Source organism: Choloepus didactylus, chromosome X (assembly GCF_015220235.1).
Source record: "Choloepus didactylus isolate mChoDid1 chromosome X, mChoDid1.pri, whole genome shotgun sequence".
NCBI lineage: Eukaryota > Metazoa > Chordata > Mammalia > Pilosa > Megalonychidae > Choloepus > Choloepus didactylus.
Genome location: NC_051334.1, coordinates 168,162,578 through 168,185,144, shown reverse-complemented (window position 1 = coordinate 168,185,144; position 22,567 = coordinate 168,162,578). Strand labels below are relative to the sequence as shown.

General features: G+C 38.3%; 1 protein-coding gene across 1 annotated transcript in view; it reads left to right on the top strand.

Annotated features, from left to right (window-relative positions):
- LOC119522458 (ankyrin repeat domain-containing protein 26-like) overlaps window positions 1–22,567 on the top strand; it is a gene marked incomplete at its 3' end in the record, with an annotated part of 111,934 nt that overhangs the window by 20,631 nt on the left and 68,736 nt on the right. Inside the window, exons 9-14 of the mRNA XM_037820916.1 lie at window positions 2,464–2,536; window positions 9,551–9,611; window positions 9,704–10,037; window positions 19,754–19,775; window positions 20,611–20,740; window positions 21,030–21,091. Coding sequence (XP_037676844.1) covers window positions 2,464–2,536; window positions 9,551–9,611; window positions 9,704–10,037; window positions 19,754–19,775; window positions 20,611–20,740; window positions 21,030–21,091 — 682 coding nt within the window. The remainder of the gene's footprint in view (window positions 1–2,463; window positions 2,537–9,550; window positions 9,612–9,703; window positions 10,038–19,753; window positions 19,776–20,610; window positions 20,741–21,029; window positions 21,092–22,567) is intronic.

Sequence of the window (22,567 nt, the reverse complement as noted above, 5' to 3'; positions counted from 1 at the left end):
GATCACACTGTCAAACATAGAAGAGAAGGAGCAAGTTCTGAAAGCAGCAAGAGAAAAGCAATTCACCACATACAAAGGAAACAGCATAAGACTAAGTAGTGACTACTCAGCAGCCACCATGGAGGCGAGAAGGCAATGGCACGATATATTTAAAATTCTGAGAGAGAGGAATATCCAGCCAAGAATACTTTATCCAGCAAAGCTCTCCTTCAAATTTGAGGGAGAGCTTAAATTTTTCACAGACAAAGAAATGCTGAGAGAATTTGCTAACAAGAGACCTGCCCTACTGGAGATACTAAAGGGAGCCCTACAGACAGAGAAACAAAGACAGGACAGAGAGACTTGGAGAAAGGTTCAGTACTAAAGAGATTCGGTATGGGTACAATAAAGGATATTAATAGAGAGAGGGAAAAATATGGCAAACATAATCCAAAGGATAAGATGGCCGATTCAAGAAATGCCTTCACGGTTTTAACGTTGAATGTAAATGGATTAAACTCCCCAATTAAAAGATATAGATTCGCAGAATGGATCAAAAAAAATGAACCATCAATATGTTGCATACAAGAGACTCATCTTAGACACAGGGACACAAAGAAATTGAAAGTGAAAGGATGGAAAAAAATATTTCATGCAAGCTACAGCCAAAAGAAAGCAGGTGTAGCAATATTAATCTCAGATAAAATAGACTTCAAATGCAGGGATGTTTTGAGAGACAAAGAAGGCCACTACATACTAATAAAAGGGGCAATTCAGCAAGAAGAAATAACAATCGTAAATGTCTATGCACCCAATCAAGGTGCCACAAAATACATGAGAGAAACACTGGCAAAACTAAAGGAAGCAATTGATGTTTAATCCAGGAGTGGATTAAAAGAATATAGTCTTTTTATGGGGTACATAAAAGATTCAAACCAGCACAGTGAGTATGTTAATAATAGAAAGGTGGGCGGTGGGTTTAGTTACCACAGTGGAAAAGGATAAACATGGAGTTAGCAGGGGAGGCAAGTTTGAAGAGGAACAAGACTGGGTTAGATAGGAATAAGGGTTTTAGAAAAGAGATATCAGAATATCAGGGTTTATGACACATTTGATAGATAAATTATAGGGATGAAGGACATAGGATGTTGGAAGTTTTCTAGAAAGGCATAGGGGGTTCAAGGGGATACTGAACAGGTGGCTGCTTTTTTTATTTTTATTTTTTTTATTTGGAGGAACTAACAAACTTCAAGATTAGTTCTATTGAAAAATGTTAAAATAACTTGAACCTCTGGGAAGAGTCTCTTCACAGCAGATAGGAATGTGGTCTCATCTACCTCCACCCCCATTTACAGAGGGTGGCTCAGACCCCCTTGCGTACAAGGGGACTGGAGGTTGCTGGATTATCCAGGTCTGTGGCCCAGTGTAGTTGTCCCTTAACCGTGACCCTTTGCCCTATTTACTGATGTCCTTCCGTTGTACATGGAGGGGAAGGGTGGGGTGTGGGTGGTTGTCAGATCAGTCAGTGAGCTTCACTTGGGTAGTTGGCAATATGTCTGTGTTGGGGGTTAGTTACTGAGACTCCATTGTCTAGAAGTAGAGAGCTCCTTCTCTTGGCCATCTGAGCCCGTCCTTGTTCCAGAAATCCATCTTCATAGGCTGAACATTTAAATATTGGGACTGCCACTGAGCCCTGCAGAAGGAGGGATACAGGAGTGAAAGCCCATAGGAAGGAAGATCCCTAGACAGCACTTAGGGAGAGAGAGGTACAACTACCAGGAGCCTGTTTCACAGCAGTCTCTCTCCTAGGGTATCTGAGTGCCTGTTTGGGTTTTTATGGTCTTGCTAGTTTATGTGGGCCTGAATAAGGCAGGAAAAAAATTGGATTTTGTAATGTTTAATGTTTTAATCTCTCTGGAAATAATAGTCCCACTAACAACATATAAATTTGTTCTTTGGCTTTTGTACATTTTGTTTTCAAACGTTTCAGGGACTCCCTGTGCTGTTTTAGAGTAAAGGGAGGGAAGGGGAGCAGTACTTTCACCTTCTTGAGAAGGTGCTAAAGAACCAAGACTACATTTTTGACAGAGATTAGTCTTTAAACCAGAAACAGACCATGGAGAAGGGACAGTGTATCTTTCTACCTTGTTTTTGGTTATCAGTTTTGTTCCACTTCAAGTAACAAAAGTTACGTCAGTTGAGAGTTTCAGTTCAGCACCCAGGACTTTGGTGATGAAAAATATTCTCAGGCTTTGCCAGTATATTGGCTGGCACTTTTTGTTATGGGGACTAAGAGTGCGTCTTCATTGAGTATTTCATAGTTTGGGAGAAGTGGAATCAGAATTAAATAACTCAATGCTTTTTATTAAGCCAAATTTTAATTATGTCAAGAAACATTGTTTAATATTTAGATAGCCAGCTTTTCACCAGATTCTTAAAAAAGAAATGAACTTACTCATTTTGTTGTATATTTTTGCTCTAAAGACTTTCCAACAAACCTGGCATTGATGATTCATGGCCTACATCAGACGAAGAAGACTTCAATTTTGATACCAAGGTGAAGTGCTCTCTGGTGAAATTAATTTTCCTGCTCTGAATTTAGTTTTATTTAGTCTTAAAATTTAGTAGTGGTCTGCCTATCATTGTTTTATGTTTGTAATGGACAGTTGGACAAAGAAAAACATTTTGTAGAAACATGAGTGTTTGAATTTTATTTTATTTTTTTGCTTTGGTAAAAACTGAAGATTGGGGAGTGGAGGCTGAAAAAACAGATTGGCGGGAAAATACACAGTGACAATAAAATTATATTGAGAAAAACTTTCCCACAGTGGAGGAAATATGAAATATGGTTAAGGATAAGAATTCTTACCGTGACTTTTAAGTCATACTAATATGACTTTTATAATTCTCATGGCTCAATGAAATTTTTAATGGATCCAGTCATGTTTTAATAATCAAGGAATCTCTCTGTTACCTTACAGTTCCAAAACTATACAGCATATACCATATAGTTTTTGTTTTTTTTTTCTCTTGGACTCTTTATTTTTGTATCCTGTAGTTTTTAGGAGAGAACTTTTTCTCTATTTCCATCCTTGGTTCTTTATTTACATTAAAACAATATTAGAAATAGTTGGAACTTAGATATTTTTTTTTTGTATTTTTTTTTTTCATTTTTATTGAGATTGTTCAGATACCATCCAATTATCCAAAGATCCAAAGTGTACAATCACTTGCCCCTGGGTACCCTCATACAGCTGTGCATCCATCACACTTAATTTTTGTTCAATTTTTAGAAACTTTTCATTACTCCAGACAAGAAATAAAGTGAAAGATGAAAAAAAAAGAAAAGAAAAGGAAACTCTAATCCTCCACTGTCCCTAACCAACCCCCCTCAATTGTTTACTCATAGTATTGATATAGTACATTTGTTACTGTTTATGAAAAAATGTTGAAATACTACTAACTGTAGTATATAGTTTATAATAGGTATATAGTTCTTCCCTATATGCCCCTCTATTATTAACTTCGAATTGTATTGTCATACATTTGTTCTGGTTCATGGAAGCGATTTCTAGTATTTGTACAGTTGATCATGGACATTGCCCACCATAGGATTCAGTTTTATACATTCCCACCTTCTGACCTCCAACTTTCCTTCTGGTGACATATATGACTCTGAGCTTCCCCTTTCCACCTCATTCACACACCATTCGGCGCTGTTAGTTATTCTCACATCTTGCTACCAACACCCCTGTTCATTTCCAAACATTTGAGTTCATCCTAATTCAACATTCTCCTCATATTAAGCAACCACTCCCCATTCTTAAGCCTCGTCCTATATCTTGGTACCTTATATTTCATGTCTATGAGTTTACATATTATAATTAGTTCCTGTCAGTGAGACCCTGTAATAATTGTCCTTATGTGTCTGGCTTATTTCACTCAGTATATTGCCCTCGAGGTTTTGTCATCAACCCATTTTTTTTTTAATATGGTTTTGTTCACTCACCATACATTCCATCCCAAGTAAATAATCGATGGTTTTCTGCATGGTCATACATTTATGTGTTCACCACCTTCACCACTATCTATATAAGAGCATCTACATTTCTTGCACAAGGCAGGAGGGAGAGTCAAAGAAGGTAGAGAGGCAAAAGAAAGAGGGAAAAAAAATGACAGCTAGGAAGCAGCAAAAGGAAAAATAACCTTAAATCAAAGTAGAATAAAGAATCAGACAATACCACCAATGTCAAGTGTCTAACATGCCTCCCCTATACCCCCCTCTTATCTGCATTCACCTTGGTATATCACCTTTGTTACATTAAAGGAAGCATAATACAATGATTCTATTAGTTGCAGTCTCTAGTTTATGCTAATTGCATCCCTCCCCCAATGCCTCCCCATTTTTAACACCTTGCAAGGTTGACATTTGCTTGTTCTCCCTCGTAAAAGAACATATTTGTACATTTTATCACAATTGTTGAATACTCTAGATTTCACCAAGTTCCACAGTCCCAGTCTTTATCTTTCCTCCTTTCTTGTGGTGTCTCACATGCTCCCCACCTTCCTCTCTCAACCGTATTCATAGTTACCTTTGTTCAGTGTACTTACATTGTTGTGCTACCATCTCCCCAAATTGTGTTCCAAACCACGCACTTTTGTCTTCTATCACCCTGTAGTGCTCCCTTTAGTATTTCCTGTAGGACAGGTGTCTTGTTCACAAAGTCTCTCATTGTCTGTTTGTCAGAAAATATTTTGAGATCTCCCTCATATTTGAAGGACAGCTTTGCTGGATACAGGATTCTTGGTTGGCGGTTTTTCTCCCTCAGTGTCTTAAATATATCACACCATTTCCTTCTTGCCTCCATGGTTTCTGCTGAGAGATCCGCACATAGTCTTATGAAGCTTCCTTTGTATGTGATGGATCGCTTTTCTCTTGCTGCTTTCAGGATTCTCTCTTTGTCTTTGACATTTGATAATCTGATTATTAAGTGTCTTGGTGTAGGCCTATTCATATCTCTTCTGTTTGGAGTACGCTGCGCTTCTTGGATCTGTAATTTTATGTCTTTCATAAGAGATGGGAAATTTTCATTAATTATTTCCTCTATTATTGCTTCTGCCCCCTTTCCCTTCTCTTCTCCTTCTGGGACACCAATGATACGTACATTATTGTACTTTGTTTCATCCTTGAGTTCCCAGAGGCGTTGTTCATATTTTTTCATTCTTTTCTCCATCTGCTCCTTTGCGTGTAGGCTTTCAGGTGTTTTGTTCTCCAGTTCCTGAGTGTTTTCTTCTGCCTTTTGAGATCTGCTGTTGTATGTTTCCATTGTGTCTTTCATCTCTTGTGTTGTGCCTTTCATTTCCATAGATTCTTCTAGATGTTTTTTTGAACTTTTGATTTCTGCCGTATACATGTCCAGTGCTTCCTTTACAGCCTCTATCTCTTTTGCAATATCTTCTCTAAACTTTTTGAACTGATTTAGCATTAGTCGTTTAAATTCCTGTATCTCAGTTGAAGTGTACGTTTGTTCCTTTGACTGGGCCATAACTTTGTTTTTCTTAGTGTAGGTTGTAATTTTCTGTTGTCTAGGCATGGTTTCCTTGGTTATCCAAATCAGGTTTTCCCAGACCAGAGCAGGCTCAGGTCCCAGAGGGAAGAAATATTCAGTATCTGGTTTCCCTGAGGGTGGGTCTTAGAAAATTTCTCCACCCTTTGATGCCTCGGGTCACTGTGCTTTTCTGCCCAGCAGGTGGCGCCTGTCAGCCTATAATTCTTGACTGGTGTGAGGAGGTGTGGCCGTGTTCCCCCAGGCTCTAGGGTCTGGTTCTGAATGGAAAGGGCCCCACCCCTTTCCTCCTAGAGAAGACAGACCCCCCAGGTGGAGGTCATTAGCATTTCAATGGTCTCACTCTCTGCTTGTGCAGTCTCCGCCCTTCCCCGAGTCACAGCCCTGTAAACTGAAAATGACTGGGGCTTTCTCCACTGAGCCAAAAAAGAAACAGTCCCCTTCAGACCCGGTCCAAGGCGACCCTCCAGCTCTCCCAGGTCAGTCGTCACCCAAAGCCTCTGTGTGTTTTTGGGGATGCGTACCTGTAGTGAGCAGTTCACACTCGCTACTTAAAACCCCAGTTGGAGCTCAGCTGAGCTATATTCGCTTGCTGGGAGAGAGCTTCTCTCTGGCACCACAAGGCTTTGCAGCTCGGGCTATGGGGGAGGGGGTCTCACGACTTGGTTCCGCAGGTTTTACTTACAGATTTTATGCTGTGTTCTCGGGCATTCCTCCCAATTCAGGTTGGTGTATGATGAGTGGGTGGTCTCGTTTTTCCCCCCGCAGTTATTCTGGATTATTTACTAGTTGTTTCTGGTTTTTTGTAGTTGTTCCAGGGGGACTACTTAGCTTCCACTCCTCTCTATGCCGCCATCTTGCCCGAGTCCGGAACTTAGATATTTAAATTCTCTTTCCCAAAATCTCTGTTACAAAGAGATTCTACTGGGTTTTCTAAACCATTCTGTGAAGAGTATATTTGAAACTCTTCATCTAATTGCAGAATACATGTTTTGCCTAGAATAATAACCAGCTCTAGAAGCAGACTCTTAATGACCATATGTTAAAATTTCTAATTTCAGAAACTTTTGGTATTATGATTTTTAAAAATACCCATTCAAATCCCTTGTATAACATTCAAAAAAATCCAAATTTCAGAAGTTTTTGTATTATAGTTATTTAAAATTCATTTTAGGGCCCCTGCATCTTTATAAGCTGCTGGAAGATAAATATTTTTGCGTATATACTGGAGCACCTAGAATAAGGTCTTGCTTGTAAGAACCAGTTTAATATCTTTGAATCTGACTAAATGAGCAGACATGGATTTCTCTATAACAGGGCATTACAAGTAATGTAATATGCATTATATATCTATTTGAATTTCTAAAACTATGGCTTAAATTTAATATTGCCTTTTAATATTTAGGATGTATAAGTTCATTTGAGTTATACTGAGGGAATATGTTATGAATAAGAAAGAAGTTCATAGTATATTTTCTGGTGCCCTCCAATAAGCTTAGATTAGGGTGTAGACAAAAATTTATCAACCTTTTTAGCCCCAACCCATGTTCTATTAAATATATGTATTCAAGCCAAACATTATTCCTTAGAAGTTCTGATTAACTGTTCTTTCTCTTAAGTAGTGTGTTGATGTGTTAGGAACATTTCCTTTTCCCTTTTTCTTTTTCTCTAGTAATAATTTAGAGCTTTCATGTAGTGGTAGAAGACTGTGTTCAACTAATTGAATGACTTATTTTATGATGATAAAATTAAAACTATTACATAGTATTTATAAACAAACATTCATAGAGTAATACAAATCATTGTTTTTAGGGGATTACTATGAACAAAAGTCTGTAGTTATCTGTGAGATACATACATACACACACACACACATTTTTCCACATACGTTTTTGTAATTCTGTTTTTTCTTTTTCTATCTTGGCTAAGCTTGTATTTGATTGACTGGTCATGTCACATGCCTCCCAACCCTGTTTTTTCTTTTCTTTTTTATTTACTCTAAGTCTAAATTTTTCTTCACAGTAAACAGTTCTTCATGTTTTCTCAGTCATTTTTCTGTATCCATCGTAGTACACTGAAGCATACTTAATAGCTGTGTATGTGTATCTGTGTGTGTGTGCTCACTTTCATTCATCAGTCATTGCCCCACAAGGATTTTTTCTCTTTTTTTTCCTTCTCTTTCTTGGAAGGGGATGAATTTATGCAATTATTTGTCTTTAGCTTTTTAACAAAAGAAGCAACCTGTACTTTCTGCAATTCTAACCCATTCTAACCCTTGGTAAGGTACTACCAAGAACTAAACTACCACATTCCCCCCTCCACATGAGATAAATTGGATGACTATATAAATTATGTGTTCCGATTTGCTAATTCTGCCATTTGTAAAATACCAGAAATGGATTGGCTTTTATAAAGGGGGCTTATTAGGTTACAAATCTATAGTCCTAAGGTGATAAAAGTGTCCAAACAAAGGCATCAATAATAGGGTACTCTTCTGGTTTGCTAATGCTGCCATTTTGCAAAATACCAGAAATAGATTGGCTTTCATAAAGGGGGCTTATTTGGTTACACAGTTACAGTCTTAAGGCCATAAAGTGTCCAAGGTAAGGCATCATCAGTTGGGTACCTTCACTGAAGGATGGCCATTTACATCCAGAAAACCTCTGTTAGCTTGGAAAGCATGTGCCTGGTGTCCATTTGCTCCCAGGTTGTGTTTCAAAATGGTGTCTCCAAGATGTTGTGCTTGGGGCATTTTGTCCTCTCTTAGCTGCAGCTGCTCTTCAAAATATCACTTATAGCTGCTCTCAATGGCCATCTTCAAAATGTCTCTCTAAGTTGCAGCTCTGAGGTTCTTCTGTTTGTGAGCCCCTTTTTAAGACTCCAGTGAACTAATCAAGGTCCACGCTGAATGGGCAGGGCCACACCTCCATGGAAACATTCAATCAGAGGTCACACCCTAAGCAAAGGTGTCACTCACAGGTGGGTGGGTCACATCTCCATGGAAACAGTCAGAAAGTTCCAACCTAATCAACACTAATACCTCTGCCCCCACACAAGATTGCATCAAAGAATATGGCTTTTTCTGGGGGACATAATATATACAAACTGGCACAGGTACCTTCACTGAAGGATGGCCGATGACCTCCGGAAAACCTCTATTAGTTCAGAAGGCACGTGGCTGGCATCTGCTTACTCCAGGTTTCTGGTTTCAAAATGGCTTTCTCCCAGGATGTTCCTCTGTAGGCATCTGGAGGTGTTCTCTTCATTTTGCCCAGGCAGAGTCTGGGCTAGTAAAAGTCTGCTTTCAGTGGCCGGCTCCAAAATGTCCCTCTTGGCTGCAACACTGAGCTCCTTCTGTCTGAGCTCTTATAGTCTCCAGTAAACTAATCAAGACCCATGTTGAATGGGCAGGGCCACACCCCCATGGAAATAATCTATTCAAAGATATTACCCACAGATGGGTGGGTCACATCTCCATGGAAAGAACCTAATCCAAAGATTCCAACCAATCAACACTAATACGTCTGCCCCCACAAGATTGCATTAAAGAACATGGTGTTTTGGGGGATATAATACATCCAAACCAGCACATCATGCAAACATGACACTAAACACATTTCAAACTATAACAAGTAATTTAAATTTCTTAATGCTAGTATTTTTCAATAATACTCTAAACTACCCAGGGATAAGTTTTTGTTCTAGATTATTTTGGTTAAGAAAACGATCTAACGGATAGCATAGTTTTTTGTATCATATCAGTTATGGGTAAAGGGAGTAGCATTTTGGGGATAAACTATACAATTTCTCATAATCCTTACCCATGGGAGGATGTAGGTGAGTTAGTAAATAGCAGAACTGGGATTTGAATCCACATCTGAATGACAATGTCTCCAAAGCTGTGTTCTTTGTATTAGATCATAAAGTAATGGTTAATATTATAATTATATATATTTTATCAAATTTGTTACTTATTATTCTTAAAACTATTATTTTTTTTCTAGACTCTCCCAAAACCAAGCTTAACAAAGCTAATGACTGCTTCTCAGCAATTCAGGAAAAACAGTAAGCTATTTAAAGACTGCCCAATCTTGTTTTATTCATTGATTTGAAATTACAGATATTTTTGTATACTCTTTACTTTGTCTTTACTGCAGCAGAAGAAAATCATAGCATTGTGAGACGAGAAAATAGAACCTTGTTAGAGGACAATAGTTCTGATAGTGAACATGAAGAAGATGTGGTTGAAACCTTCCCAAAGTTGCCAGTCAGAGTCCAGGGCCTCTCTCATGCTGCCTTTCCATCACCTGACCCTCTTCTAAAACCTCCCCTCGAGTCTTCAGCAGTCCCTGGTGCTACAAAGGTAAAGTTGTGTTTTGTTTTGTTTTTAACTTTTTCCATGCTTTTTCCACATTCTGTTCCCTGCATTCTCTTAATTGTGTATCAACTTAAAGATGACAAGGATTCTAGAAAGAAATGGAGCTCCCCAAGATCATAATAGAAAACAAGTGTAAGAGCTAGCAGGATAGATGAACAGGGTTGAGATTTATGAAGAGTTGCTGGTACTGTACAGTTTTTTGGTGTGACATTACAGAAGGAAGGAATTAGAAGGCCACCAAAAAGAACAACTAGACAAATATGTAAATGAGAAGGGGGATGAGGGAGAAGAATTCATTCACAAAGGGTAAGATGAATATAGAGGTTGAAGAGGGTCAAGATGAAAGAGATTATTATAAAAACACAAAAAGAAATAGTGGGATTAAATGAGAGCAGGAACTCTATTATAGAACATGATAGAAATTTTTTAAATGCAGATTAAGAAAAGAAAGCCAGATAATGAAAGAAAATACTCAGACTCTTCTGAATGACTTATTGCTGATTTTCTTTGAAGAACTGAAAGAAAATTTAATCTTTACTCCTTTTATGTTTAGTAATTTCTTGTATTTAATTTAGCAAACTCTGTGTTCGTAGGGTCATCTGTTCATAGTGAAATCTGTTTTAAGCTTTATCAGATTTACTGTGAATTACGATAATTGGCCCTTTTGTTTCTTGTGATATCTAACTTAATTGTCCTACTCTTTGGTACATACTCAGTAGCTGTTTTAGATCTCTTAAGAATAAAGAGAGAGATAAGTAAATAAACATTTAGTCTTTTCACTCATTACTATTATAAATAAGATTGAAATTTCTGATTGTATAAATGAGGCTCTAAATCTGCATCCATTAAATGAGAAAATAAATTTTAAGCTGAAACACTCTTAAATTAAAGATAAAAAGTAGACTTTTTCTAGAGAGATTCTGATTTATCTTTACCTAAATACTGTCTGCATGTAATGGACACATGCGTACACATATCAAATGGGTGACATCACAATTTATGATTTTTTTTCTAAAATTATTTAAACATATAATCATAAGGAAGTAAAGGCTGCCAATAGAGCATGCACAATTGTTTCTGGCAGATGATTTTTTACTTTTTAAAGTAACTCCAGTAACCAGTACATTTCATTATTTTCAGGAAATGCTGACTTTAGTATTCATAGTTGTTAAATTTTGCACATAAATCTTATCTAAAACTCAGGAATCGTATTGACTTCATTTTTTTTAGTTCCTGCTTGATAATCATAGGCATATTTGAAGACTTTAAAATCTTCCATTTGGATAATCAGAGTTTTATTGATTTTTTTAATGGTATGTCCTTTCTCCAGTCTTTAACTACCATCCTGTGTGTTATATGATAGAAAATTATTGTATGTTATTCATATGGAAATAAACCTTGTGAATGTCAAAATGGGATTTTATGTCTTTTTTTATATCATAATGGTACTTAAAATGCCTCATAATTCTATAATCATGTAAGCATTTCTTTTATGTAGTTTAAAACTTCTCTTTAAGATTTTTTTTTTTTTTTTTAATCATCATTTTATTGAGATATATTCACATACCACACAGTCATACAAAACAAATTGTACTTTCGATTGTTTACAGTACCATTACATAGTTGTACATTCATCACCTAAATCAATCCCTGACACCTTCATTAGCACACACACAAAAATAACAAGAATAATAATTAGAGTGAAAAAGAGCAATTGAAGTAAAAAAGAACACTGGGTACCTTTGTCTGTTTGTTTCCTTCCCCTACTTTTCTACACATCCATCCATAAACTAGACAAAGTGGTGTTTGGTCCTTATGGCTTTCCCAATCCCATTGTCACCCCTCATAAGCTACATTTTTATACAACTGTCTTCGAGATTCATGGGTTCTGGGTTGTAGTTTGATAGTTTCAGGTATCCACCACCAGCTACCCCAATTCTTTAGAACCTAAAAAGGGTTGTCTAAAGTGTGCATAAGAGTGCCCACCAGAGTGACCTCTCGGCTCCTTTTGGAATCTCTCTGCCACTGAAGCTTATTTCATTTCCTTTCACATCCCCGTTTTGGTCAAGAAGATGTTCTCCGTCCCACGGTGCCAGGTCTACATTCCTCCCTGGGAGTCATATTCCACGTTGCCAGGGAGATTCACTTCCCTGGGTGTCTGATCCCACGTAGGGGGGAGGGCAGTGATTTCACCTTTCAAGTTGGCTTAGCCAGAGAGAGAGGGCCACATCTGAGCAACAAAGAGGCATTCAGGAGGAGACTCTTAGGCACAAATACAGGGAGGCCTAGCCTCTCCTTTGCAGCAACCGTCTTCCCAAGGGTAAAACTTATGGTAGAGGGCTCAACCCATCAAACCACCAGTCCCCTATGTCTGTGGTCATGTTAGCAACCATGGAGGTGGGGTAGGCGAATACCCCTGCATTCTCCACAGGCTCCTCAAGGGGGCACTACATCTTTTTTTTTTATTTTTTTATTTTTTTATTTTTTTTAACTTTCCCTTCTTTTTTCAAATCACCTGTATGAAAAAAAAAGTTAAAAAGAAAACAATCATACAATAAAAGAGCATTTCAAAGAGACCATAGCAAGGGAGTAAGAAAAAGACAACTAACCTAAGATAACTGCTTAACTTCCAACATGTTCCTACTTTACCCCAAGAAAGTTACATAATATAGCAACATTTCAGTGAACTTGTTCCTACTACAACCATCAGAAATTAACAGACCATAGTCATTTCTGGGCATCCCCAGAACGTTAAATAGCTTATCTGTTCTTCCTGGATTATTGTTCCCCCTTCCTTAATTGCTCTCTACTGCTAGTTCCCCTACATTCTACATTATAAACCATTTGTTTTACATTTTTCAAAGTTCACATTAGTGGTAGCATATAATATTTCTCTTTTTGTGCCTGGCTTATTTCGCTCAGCATTATGTCTTCAAGGTTCATCCATGTTGTCATATGTTTCACCAGATCGTTCCTTCTTACTGCCGCGTAGTATTCCATCGTGTGTATATACCACATTTTATTTATCCACTCATCTGTTGAAGGACATTTGGGTTGTTTCCATCTCTTGGCAATTGTGAATAATGCTGCTATGAACATTGGCGTGCAGATATCTGTTCGTGTCACTGCTTTCCGATCTTCCGGGTATATACCGAGGAGTGCAATCGCTGGATCGAATGGTAGCTCTATATCTAGTTTTCTAAGGAACTGCCAGACTGACTTCCAGAGTGGCTGAACCATTATACAGTCCCACCAACAATGAATAAGAGTTCCAATTTCTCCACATCCCCTCCAGCATTTGTAGTTTCCTGTTTGTTTAATGGCAGCCATTCTAACCGGTGTTAGATGGTATCTCATTGTGGTCTTAATTTGCATCTCTCTAATAGCTAGTGAAGCTGAACATTTTTTCATGTGTTTCTTGGTCATTTGTATTTCCTCTTCAGAGAACTGTCTTTTCATATCTTTTGCCCATTTTATAATTGGGCTGTCTGTACTATTGTCATTGAGTTGTAGGATTTCTTTGTATATGCAAGATATCAGTCTTTTGTCAGATACATGGTTTCCAAAAATTTTTTCCCATTGAGTTGGCTGCCTCTTTACCTTTTTGAGAAATTCCTTTGAGGTGCAGAAACTTCTAAGCTTGAGGAGTTCCCATTTATCTATTTTCTCTTTTGTTGCTTGTGCTTTGGGTGTAAAGTCTAGGAAGTGGCCTCCTAATACAAGGTCTTGAAGATGTTTTCCTACATTATCTTCTAGGAGTTTTATGGTACTTTCTTTTATATTGAGATCTTTGGTCCATTTTGAGTTAATTTTTGTGTAGGGGGTGAGGTAGGGGTCCTCTTTCATTCTTTTGGATATGGATATCCAACTCTCCCAGCCCCATTTGTTGAAAAGACCATTATGGCTCAGTTCGGTGACTTTGGGGGCCTTATCAAAGATCAGTCGGCCATAGATCTGAGGGTCTATCTCTGAATTCTCAATTCGATTCCATTGATCTATATGTCTATCTTTGTGCCAGTACCATGCTGTCTTGGCAACTGTGGCTTTATAATAAGCTTCAAAGTCAGGGAGTGTAAGTCCTCCCACTTCGTTTTTCTTTTTTAGAGTGTCTTTAGCAATTCGAGGCATCTTCCCTTTCCAAATAAATTTGATAACTAGCTTTTCCAAGTCTGCAAAGTAGGTTGTTGGAATTTTGATTGGGATTGCATTGAATCTGTAGATGAGTTTGGGTAGAATTGACATCTTAATGACATTTAGCCTTCCTATCCATGAACATGGAATATTTTTCCATCTTTTAAGGTCCCCTTCTATTTCTTTTAGTAGAGTTATGTAGTTTTCTTTGTATAGGTCTTTTACATCTTTGGTTAAGTTGATTCCTAGGTACTTGATTTTTTTAGTTGCTATTGAAAATGGTATCTTTTTCTTGAGTGTCTCTTCAGTTTGTTCATTTCTACCATATAGAAACATTACTGACTTATGTGCATTAATCTTGTATCCCGCTACTTTGCTAAATTTGTTTATTAGCTCTAGTAGGTGTATCGTTGATTTCTCAGGGTTTTCTAGATATAAGATCGTATCATCTGCAAACAATGACAGTTTTACTTCTTCTTTTCCAATTTGGATGCCTTTTATTTCTTTGTCTTGCCGGATTGCCCTGGCTAGCACTTCCAGCACAATGTTGAATAACAGTGGTGACAGCGGGCATCCTTGTCTTGTTCCTGATCTTAGAGGGAAGGCTTTCAGTCTCTCACCATTGAGTACTATGCTGGCTGTGGGTTTTTCATATATGCTCTTTATCATGTTGAGGAAGTTTCCTTCAATTCCTACCTTTTGAAGTGTTTTTATCAAAAAGGGATGTTGGATTTTGTCAAATGCTTTTTCAGCATCTATTGAGATGATCAATTGATTTTTCCCTTTCGAGTTTTTAATGTGTTGTAATACATTGATTGTTTTTCTGATGTTGAACCATCCTTGCATGCCTGGAATGAACCCCACTTGGTCATGGTGTATGATTTTTTTAATGTGTCTTTGGATTCGATTTGCAAGTATTTTGTTGAGGATTTTTGCATCTATATTCATTAGGGAGATTGGCCGGTAGTTTTCCTTTTTTGTAGCATCTTTGCCTGGTTTTGGTATTAGATTGATGTTAGCTTCATAAAATGAGTTAGGTAGTGTTCCATTTTTTTCAATGTTTTGAAAGAGTTTGAGTAAGATTGGTGTCAGTTCTTTCTGGAAAGTTTGGTAGAATTCCCCTGTGAAGCCATCTGGCCCTGGGCATTTATTTGTGGGAAGATTTTTGATGACTGATTGGATCTCTTTGCTTGTGATGGGTTGGTTGAGGTCTTCTATTTCTTCTCTGGTCAGTCTAGGTTGTTCATATGTTTCCAGGAAATTGTCCATTTCTTCTACATTATCCAGTTTGTTGCCATACAGTTGTTCATAATATCCTCTTATAATTTTTTTAATTTCTTCAGGATCTGCAGTTATGTCACCTTTTTCATTCATTATTTTGTTTATATGGGTCTTCTCTCTTTTTGATTTTGTCAGTCTAGCTAGGGGCTTGTCAATCTTGTTGATCTTCTCAAAGAACCAACTTTTGGTGATATTTATCCTTTCTATTGTTTTTTTGTTCTCTATGTCATTTATTTCTGCTTTAATCCTTGTTATTTCTTTTCTTGTACTTGGTTTAGGATTGGTTTGCTGTTCATTTTCTAGCTTCTTCAGTTGATCCATTAGTTCTTTGATTTTGGCTCTTTCTTCCTTTTTAATATATGCGTTTAGTGCTATAAATTTCCCCCTTAGCACTGCTTTTGCTGCATCCCATAGGTTTTGGTATGTTGTGTTCTCATTTTCATTCGTCTCTATATATTTAGCAATTTCTCTTGCTATTTCTTCTTTAACCCACTGATTGTTTAGGAGTGTGTTGTTTAACCTCCAGGTATTTGTGAATTTTCTAAGTCTCTGATGGTTATTGACTTCTAATTGTATTCCATTGTGGTCAGAGAATGTGCTTTGAATAATTTCAATCTTTTTAAATTTATTGAGGCTTGTTTTATGTCCCAGCATATGATCTATTCTGGAGAAAGTTCCGTGAGCACTAGAAAAGTATGTGTATCCTGGTGATTTGGGATGTAATGTCCTGTAGATGTCTGTTAAATCTAATTCATTTATCATATTGTTTAGGTTTTCAATTTCCTTATTGGTCTTCTGTCTGGTTGATCTATCTATAGGAGAGAGTGATGTGTTGAAGTCTCCCACAATTATTGTGGAAACATCAATTGCTTCCTTTAGTTTTGCCAATGTTTCTCTCATGTATTTTGTGGCACCTTGATTGGGTGCATAGACATTTACGATTGTTATTTCTTCTTGCTGAATTGCCCCTTTTATTAGTATGTAGTGGCCTTCTTTGTCTCTCAAAACATCCCTGCATTTGAAGTCTATTTTATCTGAGATTAATATTGCTACACCTGCTTTCTTTTGGCTGTAGCTTGCATGAAATATTTTTTTCCATCCTTTCACTTTCAATTTCTTTGTGTCCCTGTGTCTAAGATGAGTCTCTTGTATGCAACATATTGATGGTTCATTTTTTTTGATCCATTCTGCGAATCTATATCTTTTAATTGGGGAGTTTAATCCATTTACATTCAACGTTAAAACCGTGAAGGCATTTCTTGAATCGGCCATCTTATCCTTTGGATTATGTTTGCCATATTTTTCCCTCTCTCTATTAATATCCTTTATTGTACCCATACCGAATCTCTTTAGTACTGAACCTTTCTCCAAGTCTCTCTGTCCTGTCTTTGTTTCTCTGTCTGTAGGGCTCCCTTTAGTATCTCCAGTAGGGCAGGTCTCTTATTAGCAAATTCTCTCAGCATTTCTTTGTCTGTGAAAAATTTAAGCTCTCCCTCAAATTTGAAGGAGAGCTTTGCTGGATAAAGTATTCTTGGCTGGAAATTCCTCTCTCTCAGAATTTTAAATATATCGTGCCATTGCCTTCTCGCCTCCATGGTGGCTGCTGAGTAGTCACTACTTAGTCTTATGCTGTTTCCTTTGTATGTGGTGAATTGCTTTTCTCTTGCTGCTTTCAGAACTTGCTCCTTCTCTTCTATGTTTGACAGTGTGATCAGTATATGTCTCGGAGTGGGTTTTTTTGGATTTATTCTATTTGGAGTTCGCTGAGCATTTATGATTTGTGTATTTATGTTGTTTAGAAGATTTGGGAAGTTTTCCCCAACAATTTCTTTGAATACTCTTCCTAGACCTTTACCCTTTTCTTCCCCTTCTGGGACACCAATGAGTCTTATATTCGGACGCTTCATATTATCTATCATATCCCTGAGGTCCATTTCGAGTTTTTCAATTTTTTTCCCCATTCTTTCTTTTATGCTTTCATTTTCCATTCTGTCATCTTCCAGGTCACTGATTCGTTGTTCAACTTCCTCTAGTCTTGTACTATGAGTGTCCAGAATCTTTTTAATTTGGTCAACAGTTTCTTTAATTTCCATAAGATCATCCATTTTTTTATTTAGTCTTGCAATGTCTTCTTTATGCTCTTCTAGGGTCTTCTTGATTTCCTTCATATCCCGTACTAGGGTCTCATTGTTCATCTTTAGTTCTTTGAGTAGCTGCTCTAGGTGTGTCTCTTCTGGTCTTTTGATTTGGGTGCTTGGGCTTGGGTTATCCATATCGTCTGGTTTTTTCATATGCTTTATAATTTTCTGTTGTTTTTGGCCTCGTGGCATTTGCTGTCCTTGATAGGGGTCTTTTAGGGTTTGTAGACCAGTTGAAGTCCTTATCTCTAATTTATCAGATCTACAGCTTCGTGGAGTACACTTTCTCTAACTAACCAGCAGGTGGCGTCCACGAGCCACCTGTTCTCCACAAGCCAGATCTCCCCTGCTTAGCCTTTTTGGTGAGTGGGGGAGTGAGTCTTGTGGGGCCCAATTGGTGTCCCAAGCTTGCGTGTGTAGTTGGTGTTGCCTGCCCTGTATGTGGGGCGTGTTTCTGGGCAGTCGGGGAGGGGGGGTGGCCCTAACAATCAAATCTCCCTGATGATCCTAGAGTTTTAAAGCTACTGCAATAGTCTAATCCTTCAGTTCAGTCCTGCCACAGTTTGTCTCTGCCACTGACCCACAAGTCTTTGGTATTGGCGTATGGCTCCTGAGACTTGCAAGTGGGCCCCTCTTCCAGGCTGTGCACCCCGGGTCCTCTGTTGAGGGATGACTGTGCTATGTCACAGGTGAGTGCCGTCCCCCCAGGGCAGTTCTGGGCTGCTGGGCTGTGTTGGGAGGCTCCCAGTCTGCTCAAATGATGGCTGAATGGGGCTCTGTTAATTCACACTGCTCCCCCTTCCCAGCTCTGGGACATTCAGCTGAGGTTGCAGGGAAGGCTAATGTCCACGCCTAGTTTTGTGGTGTGTGCCTGTTATTTGAAGCACTTCCGTCACACTGGGTTGTCTGGGGCAGCTCTGGGCTATGGGGCTGGCGATGGGCAGGAGTGTTTCCTGTCCACCAGGATGGTGCCTGTGAGCGGACACCCCCCTTTTCTTGGGAAGTTGTGTTGTTTAGTGAATTTTCTCAGCCACTGGATTATTGCCTTTTGTCTCAGAGCTCTCTTAGTTCTGCTCTTGACTTGACGTGCCCAAATTTCAATTCTTTGAAGCTTTCTGTATTGAGCTTCTTAGAGTAATTGTTTTAGAAAAAGCAAAAAGGATTTAAAAAAAAAAAAAAAAAAAAAAACGGCCCTCCTCAGAGATCTAATGGGTTATTGAAATGCTAATAGACAAAGCAACCAGGGCCATTAAGGAAAGGTGCCCTGGGCAGAGAGATCAGCCTTGCTTCGGGATTTGCATATGCGCCTCAAGGCCTGATCTCCGCCCTTCCCCTTTCTGTGTTCACCAGAACTCCAAAAATCCTCTGCTTTTACTTTGGAGCTTCTCGTGTTGTTTTCCTTCTATGCCCGTCTCCTCTCTGCTGGGCTGGCTGCTCTCAGAGTCTCTGGTGTCTGGCCTCAGTCTATCTATGGTTGGAGTTTGAATCAGTAGAATGAGTTTCCGATGAGAGCAGCCACTGCAATTCTCCCTTCTCCTTCCTGGAGCTGACAGCCCCTCCTCCCCCGGGACTGAGCCTGGCAGGGAGGGGCGCGGGTCCCCTGGCCGCAAAAACTTACAGATTTCGCTGATCTCAGCAGTTCCACGTTTCATGAGTGTTGTATGAAGTATGCCCAAAGACAGATTGCTCTGTGGTGTCCAGTCCACGCAGTTCCTGGCTTTTTACCTACTTTCCTGGAGGAGTAACTAAAACATACAGCTCACCAGTCTGCCATCTTGCCCCGCCTCTACTAGAATCTTTTTCTCTTTAAGATTAATATTTTAAGATGAACCTTTCTGTAATATTTTGAATTGTTTTGGAATTAAATCCTTTCATTAAATGTAAAACTGTGTATTACCATATGTCAGAAATGAATATTTGCATATATTAATAAAAGAATATTTATTTTTTATCTTTGAACCAGATGTTAAAATATATGATTAGAAACTTGAATTCTGTGGTTTTATTTCCTTCTCTTGTTTACATTTTCAAGATTTCAGAGTTCAGTATAGGTCTGCATTATTTAATCATCCCAGCTTAGCGTATTTTACAAATATTTATCTTTTTTTCCCATATGCTTCTTCTGAGTAAGGTCATCTACGCCTACTCCAAATGTATCCAAATCTTTCTTCTTGGTCCCCTGGATATCTCCAATTTGCTACGTCCCGAATTGAAGACTTTGTCACCGACCCTTCCTGACTCTTTCTAATCTACTCTGTCATCCATTTTCCCCATTTTAGTAAACAGCACTACTGGAAACAAGTAAGTGGGAAAAATTCTGGACTCCAGCCCTCCCAGTCAAGACATCTACTCAGTCACCAAGTTGAGGATTTTCTACCTTCTTTCCAGCTTTTCATGTGTCCTTTCACTTCTCTCCCTACTCTCATTACCCTAATTTACTTTCTTACCGTAATTTTGAAATAGTTTTTCTGGTCTTGCTCCCCTTATCTTCGTCTTTACATTGCTGCCAGTGTGACCTTCCTAAAATATATTTGTGATGGTGTGACTCCTCTGCTTACAAGCTTATAGTGGATTCCCATTACCTAAGGGGGAAAGTTCACATTCTACCATGACACCTCTGTGATCTGGCCCTAATTCTCCAGTTTTATCCCTCCATCCCATTCCCAATAACTGTGTTCCATTTTAACCACACTATTGTGCACTTTTTTAACAGATTGTTTTATGCCACATCCTTTTGCTCCTGCCATCCCATTTAGAATGCCCTTCACACCCTCCTCTGTACCTTTCTGTCTTTCAAGATGTAGCCCTATCTTTGCAGCATTTTTGGAGCTCCCCAGAAAGAATAGACCATTCCCTCTTAAGTACCCTTACTGTTCTTTATCCATTTCAGTTTCATAACTAGTGAATGACAACTTTTCTACTCTTATTTGTTTTTATGTATCTCTACCCCATCTAGAACATGGGACAGAAACTCTCTCTTATTTATTATTATAGCTACTTCCAGGATAGTACCTACGATTTTGATAGACACAATAAATGTTTATGCCATATTGCTGATGTACTAACTGAATGAGTGACTGAGCAAATGAATGTAATGCTTTCTGAAGTTGTTGTTTTTTTTCCTTTTCAATTATAGGAAGGAACAACAAAGCTAGCAATTATAGAAAAAGAAGCTGGTATTGGTATTACTGAAAGTGCTCCAAGAGAACAAACGAATAGTGGCAATATGACTTCTGTTGTTGGAGCACACAAAGATGATAGAAGTGGTAAGTATGAAAATTTTTCTTTGTTTAAATATGATTATAAAAAAACTAATTGAAAATATGTTGCTCTAAATATGATATCATCTGTTTTAAATATTTTTTTTGCTGTCTTTCTTTCTAAGTATTCAAACTACTACCAACTTTTTCCTGAAACTACTTCGACCCTCTGAAGTTCTTTTCTGCATTGACTTTTGTTTCGTTGAAATATTCATGAATGCAGCTAGACATACATGTATTTAATATTCACAGTAATGAATGTTTTCATTAATGTGTCTGTGACTACACTTTATAGATATGATGTCAGCTTTAGAATTGGGTGAAGAGGAAGATATAGAATCATCTTGGGATTCTGAGGTACATTCTATTACTTTTTAAAGTGTAAGCATTGAGTGATATTAAAAAGTAAAAGAGGATGTTTTGACTTTACTTTCTCATCTCTGCACATGCCCACAGGGAATTCTTTTGTTATTTTTTTCAATGTATAATTAATCAAGTAATTATGTACTAAGTACAAAACTGCTGCATAGTATAATTCACTAATTTGCAGGATCCACTTAATGAAGCCAGTGTATGTAAGCAAAAAGCAAATCTTAGAAGTCATAAACAACCAATTTAGGTTCTGAAGTTAAGTTTTTGTAGAGAGACTTCCAGTCGACCAAGATGGCATCATAAGACTCTCCAAGGTGCCGTTTCCCCACAGAGTCTTTGAACAGCTAGCAAACTCTGGCAGAGCCATCTTCCTCAAAAGTCCAGAAGACAGTTAAAGGGTTGCAGTAAATGGGCAAGTGCCAAATGGAAAAAAGGGCAACTAAAAACTGGTAGGAGAAGTTTGTGGTGCCCTTGCTGGCCTACCTCTGCCCCCCCCAGCACAGGGTGGGTGGTGCTCCCATTGTGAGACCCTGGCCCTGTTCTGAAGAAAGCAGAACAACCCCTGCGTGTTTACTGGGGTGCCTGTATCCTGGCACCAACCTATTGTGTGACAGCCTGAAAGACTGAACCAGGGCACTGGTTTCTGGCTCTCCCTCCCAGAATGTGCCCCATGGGAGAGGCAGCTTTCAGAAAGCTAATGCAGTATGAGAACCAAGCAATGCAGGAAACAGTTAAGCAGGGTAAGGAACAATTAAGTGTCCTGAGGCAAAGGATTATAGGCTTTAAGACATACAATAGAGGACCCTGGAGGGGGAGTGAGTCTATTTCCTAGGGAATAGAGGGGACATTCTGATTCCTATAAATGGGGGAATTCCTAAGGCTATGAATAGGGAAGACAAAAACTTAGAAACGACAGAAAAGAGCCTATCCTTCAGTTTTGCCTTGGGCTCATCTTTTTGATAGGAGAGCTGAATTCTGAAGCAGAGTGTCAGCCAGTGCAGAGCCAAACTGCAAAAACTGTGAAAGGTGTTTTTTTTTTTTTTTTCTTTGCATTGGTTGGTTGGTTTTGTTAGTGCCTAACACTCGAGGAAGTCTGTCATATCACTGGCTGGATAGAAACTTAAGAAACAGCTCAGAGACTAAATCCCAGAGTTAACAATTAAAAATTTTAAAAATGGAGAGTGTGCAACTAAAGATTACAAGACAAACAAAGGCCAACAGGAAGTGACAATCCATCCTAAGGAATGAGATAACAATTCAGAAACCATCGAAGAACACAAGACTTTGGACATACTGGACAAAGATTTAAAAAAATCTTTGATATGCTCAATGAGAAATAGGAAAACACAGAGAAAGAACTACAGGATACCAGGGAAATGATAAATGAACAATATGAGAATCTCAATAAAGACATAGAAATTTGAAAAAGGAACAAAATAGAAGTACTGGAGTTGATGACCA